A 4,283-nucleotide genomic window follows, 5' to 3' on the forward strand; every position below is an offset into this window, starting at 1 on the left:
CAGAGTAACGTATTATAATGAAACATACATCTAATGTAATTATTTGGTTTTAATGTCATCGTTAACTGTTGTTTTTATAAACTCACGCTGTGCTGTTCTGCTTTTAATTTTTTATAACGTGCCCAATCCTTCAAGTATTTGGTGGTGTTTGCTCTCCTGTAAGCTCCTGCTTTCCTTCTACTTAAGCTGCGAGTCTAGGTGTTAACACATGGATGTGTGTGTTCTGATGATGACATCTTGGATGGAATATGAGTGACAATGAGTGATATTACTCCTTCCTTAAATGCTTGCCACATCTGGTTTAGATTTTTAAATTCAGAGAATCTGAATTGTTTAGCGAATTCTGTAGTTGCAGATCTTAGTGCTGTTTCATCGATCTTTTTCCAAAGATGAATTTTCCTACGTTGTGGTTTTTTCCCTTGAGACTTGGTGGGTACTATCATAAAGGACTATGTCATGGTCACTTTTGTCACCAAGTGGTGGTAGTTGTTAACAACGTAGTTTAAATGCTGCGTGACTAGTAATAAGAAGATCAAGAAAATTGTCTTTTCGAGTAGGGAAATCCACAAAATGTTCTATTCCTAAATCATGTTGTAGGTCTAAGTATGGTTAAATGACTTTCTGTGAATATTGACGACCAACTATGGTGTTGTTTTCCAGCAGATGTCTGGGATGTTGTAGTCTCCCGATAAGATGAAAATGAAGTTTCGCCAACTCATTGTATGTATCAGTGATATAGTTGTCATCAGTTCTGTTTGGTCGTCTGTAGTATGCTGTAATGACCATTTTCTTTCCCTTTTGGTAGTTCTTAAGTACCAGAGATAAGTTCAACTGACTCACTTTGTATGATGTTATTAAAATTCCAAGTTTAATTTTACAGCTATCAGCACACCCCCATGCGCATCTGATTTCCTAAATGAAGATCGGTTAAAAACACCAACTGTGCCGTTTTTATAAGTGTGTAACGGACGGACAAACAGTCCAGTAATTATCTTTTGTTAATTTCAAAATTTTCATTATCATTTTACAGAAACAAATTTATTGTATGCAGCAACCAATTGATTGTCTGTGGGGCTATGGATTTTCTTTGAAAAAAAGTTTGTTTCCAGTTTTGGGAGAGAAAAAAATAATTTGTTTTTGACCCTGAGAAAAAAAATGTTTGTTTCACCCTCCGCTGCCACTATATATGTAATGCTAAAATTGAAATAAATAAATTGCTTTCAACTTGTCATGCGGCACAATATTTGATAGACGACTCGTATAATCATAAAATTTAAAAGACAGCTGATCAAGATGCGAAATGATTGCAGTAATTTTTAAATCAATTGAACGTGAAATGTCGTGTAAATAAATCCTATAAAAATATTATATAATAGAGAAATATATAAAAAAAATTTAGACGACCCCTCCATTTTACCTGTAAACTGTAGGTGTCATTAGTCAGTTAGTCATGAGTGTCGACAGATGTTGAAAAGGTCTAATAATAGACTTGCTACTAGGATATGGATTGTATTGGGAATTCCTAGCTTATTGATTTTCCGGCACTTTCGATTACAGACAGAGAACTTAGATGTATACACTTCAATACGAGTGACAGTGCCAACATTCTGTGCTTGATAAGATCGCGCAACCTTTATTTACAAAATGGCAAGACATAATGGGGATTTATATAGAATGTTTCAATCATTTTATCACGAACATGTTCAAATGAACAGAGATGAAACCAAGAGAAATGCAAATGTTGTGAGGGACGTAGTTGAAAAAATCCTAGAATATGTGAACGGACTAGATTCAAGGTTTCAAAAGGAACCGGAACAAGTTGGGAGCTTTCATTCATTCACAAAGGTTTCGGGGGCAGACGAGTTTGACTACAGCATTCTATTTAATACCGGAATGGAGCACAGTTGGAGTGATTTGAACCAACCTGCCTTGTATGCTGTTGATGCAAAGCATAGGATTGTCAAATCAGCAGTACCATTGCGAATTTTGCCGATGAAATATACTTTAAAAACCCATAACAGAGGACCTAATAGTATGTCAGAAAATGGTTGTCTTGTGCCTCTAACATTTAAAAGACATTTCAGACAGCTGGTACTTAAAGCTGTTGATTACTTGACAAAGAATTCCAAAATTAACCAGACAGTTATCGTTAAACCTTTGTCCGATTCGCCAGCTGTGACGATCACCGTTAAGCAGCGTGGTAGAGACGAATTAAATGTTGATTTGGCACCAATGATCAATACAAGACTGCCATTTAAAGATGAGTTCGGATGGCCTAACCATAGGGCTCAATGGCCAGCTATAGAAAAAAATCAACAACTAAAACATATCAAAGTAAACTTAGTTACATCCGATCGTCTTTACTGGAAATTGTCTTTCGCAATTTGTGAAAGAGAACTCCTTGTAGATATAGATAGGGATGGATCTGGGACATGCAGGAGGAGATCTCTTAGAATCATGAAAAGACTTCGAGAACTCTTTTGGTGTTCAGATCAAGACGATCGAGACGGTCTCACATCCTATCATCTGAAGAATTTGTTATTTTATGAATGCGAAAGACTGCCAAACGATTATCAGTGGAGTATGGAAATGATGGGTGAACGAATAATTGGTATGTGTGAGCAGCTCAAAGGTCGTCTATCTGCCATGCATATGCCACAGTTTTTCAACAGGCCAAAAAACCTGTTCGCAGATAAGAAAGATTATAGAGGACTGAATCTTGCTGCCAGAAATTTAGAACAGTTTTTGCTTTGCCCTGAACAGTATTTACAGTACTAATTTTTATAACTGACAAGTTCTGATCATTAACTTTAACAAAGATCCAAACGTTATATATACAAGTTATACTTCACCCTTTATAGTTTCATTCTGAATAAATCTGAAACGAATTTTAGTATATTTATACCCCCGCTTTGAACCGCTTTGAAAAAGGGGGGGTATACTGTTTTACCTGTTTTTACTGTCTGTCCGTCCGTCCGTCCATCAGTCCGTCCGTCAGTCAGTCCGTCCCATGAAACTTTCGTCACAATACAGGGATTTCTAAAATTTGGTTTCAGGGTTTATCTAAGTCAGCTATACCGTGTGATGCGTTTTCATATTGATCGCTTGACAACTTCCTGTTTACCGAACACTTGTATGATTTTACACATGATAGCCAAGTTGAAAATTTTCGTCACATTTTTCTCAGGAACTACAATACAGGGATTTCTGAAATTTGGTTTCAGGGTTTATCTAAGTCAGCTATACCGTGTGATGCGTTTTCAGATTGATCACTTGACAACTTCTTGTTTACCGAACACTTGTATGATTTTACACATGATAGCCAAGTTGAAAATTTTCGTCACATTTTTCTCAGCAACTACAATACAAGGATTTCTGAAATTTGGTTTCAGGATTTATATAAGTCAGCTATACGGTGTGATGCGTTTTCAGATTCATCACTCGACAACTTCCTGTTTACCGAACACTTGCATATTTTAACACTATTAATATTATCCATTTGCGGCGGGGGTATCATCAGTGAGCAGTAGCTCGCAGTTTCACTTGTTTATTCTGTAACTCACTTCTATTCCAGGAGAACTACTAATCTTATAAATCGGTGTAAACTCATTTATGTGGTTCAAAATCTTCATAACTAGCTATATATTTTGAGCTTACAGTTTTGCCTTTTACGAAGGAACTTTTCATTTAGAATATTCGGAAAATCTTTTTTATTTGTTATTTTCATTTTTAAAGGCGAACCTGTTTAGACTGTAACAGAGATATTGTTATATATACATGTATCTCCTCTGTTGCCTATGAAAAATACATCTTTTTTCATTGGTGATATAATAAGTAATGTGAGGAAGGAAAACTTGCTTCGAGTAATTCTCAAAGGTTTTGCAAAAACTAGGCTTCAGTATATTAACAAAAACAGCTCCGTCTAGAATAATCATCTTCCTCAGGACTCTTAGTTACAATCACGAAAATTTTCTCTAATTGCACTAACAAATCAGACTTGGAACCAAACTCAACTGACCAAACTGTGACATTGAAGATGGATATACTTAGTTCTCATGACGAAAAAAACTCATCAAGATCACTACCACGAACCTGACAAGACACATACAGTTGGGAAAACAAAGCGCAATTCTGGTTAAACTGTGAACTCCTTATCCACGTGGAAGCTCCATGGCCAGTGACACCAAAACATTGGGTTACATGTACCGAATGTAACAAATAAATTCCATACCCACATAGGGATTTACGGAGACACTCATGTTTTCATGAACGGATGTAATGTT

The 4,283-nt window shown here is 36.1% G+C and overlaps 1 protein-coding gene across 1 annotated transcript; it reads left to right on the top strand.

The window, feature by feature from the left end:
• Positions 1 to 1,444: 1,444 nt before the first annotated feature.
• Positions 1,445 to 3,749, top strand: LOC134687846 (protein mab-21-like 3). Its single transcript, XM_063548305.1, has 2 exons — positions 1,445 to 2,576; positions 3,692 to 3,749. The coding sequence occupies exons 1-2, from the start codon at positions 1,645 to 1,647 to the stop codon at positions 3,747 to 3,749; spliced, it is 990 nt and encodes a 329-aa protein (XP_063404375.1). The 5' UTR covers positions 1,445 to 1,644.
• Positions 3,750 to 4,283: the final 534 nt, after the last annotated feature.

Source organism: Mytilus trossulus, chromosome 10 (assembly GCF_036588685.1).
Source record: "Mytilus trossulus isolate FHL-02 chromosome 10, PNRI_Mtr1.1.1.hap1, whole genome shotgun sequence".
Lineage (NCBI taxonomy): Eukaryota > Metazoa > Mollusca > Bivalvia > Mytilida > Mytilidae > Mytilus > Mytilus trossulus.

Coding starts and splice junctions, on each gene's coding strand:
- LOC134687846 (XM_063548305.1), top strand. CDS start 1,645: ATGGCAAGACATAATGGGGATTTATATAGAATGTTTCAATCATTTTAT. Junction 2,577..3,691: donor AGACTGCCAAACGATTATCA/GTGGAGTATGGA, acceptor CTTTTCATTTAG/AATATTCGGAAAATCTTTTT.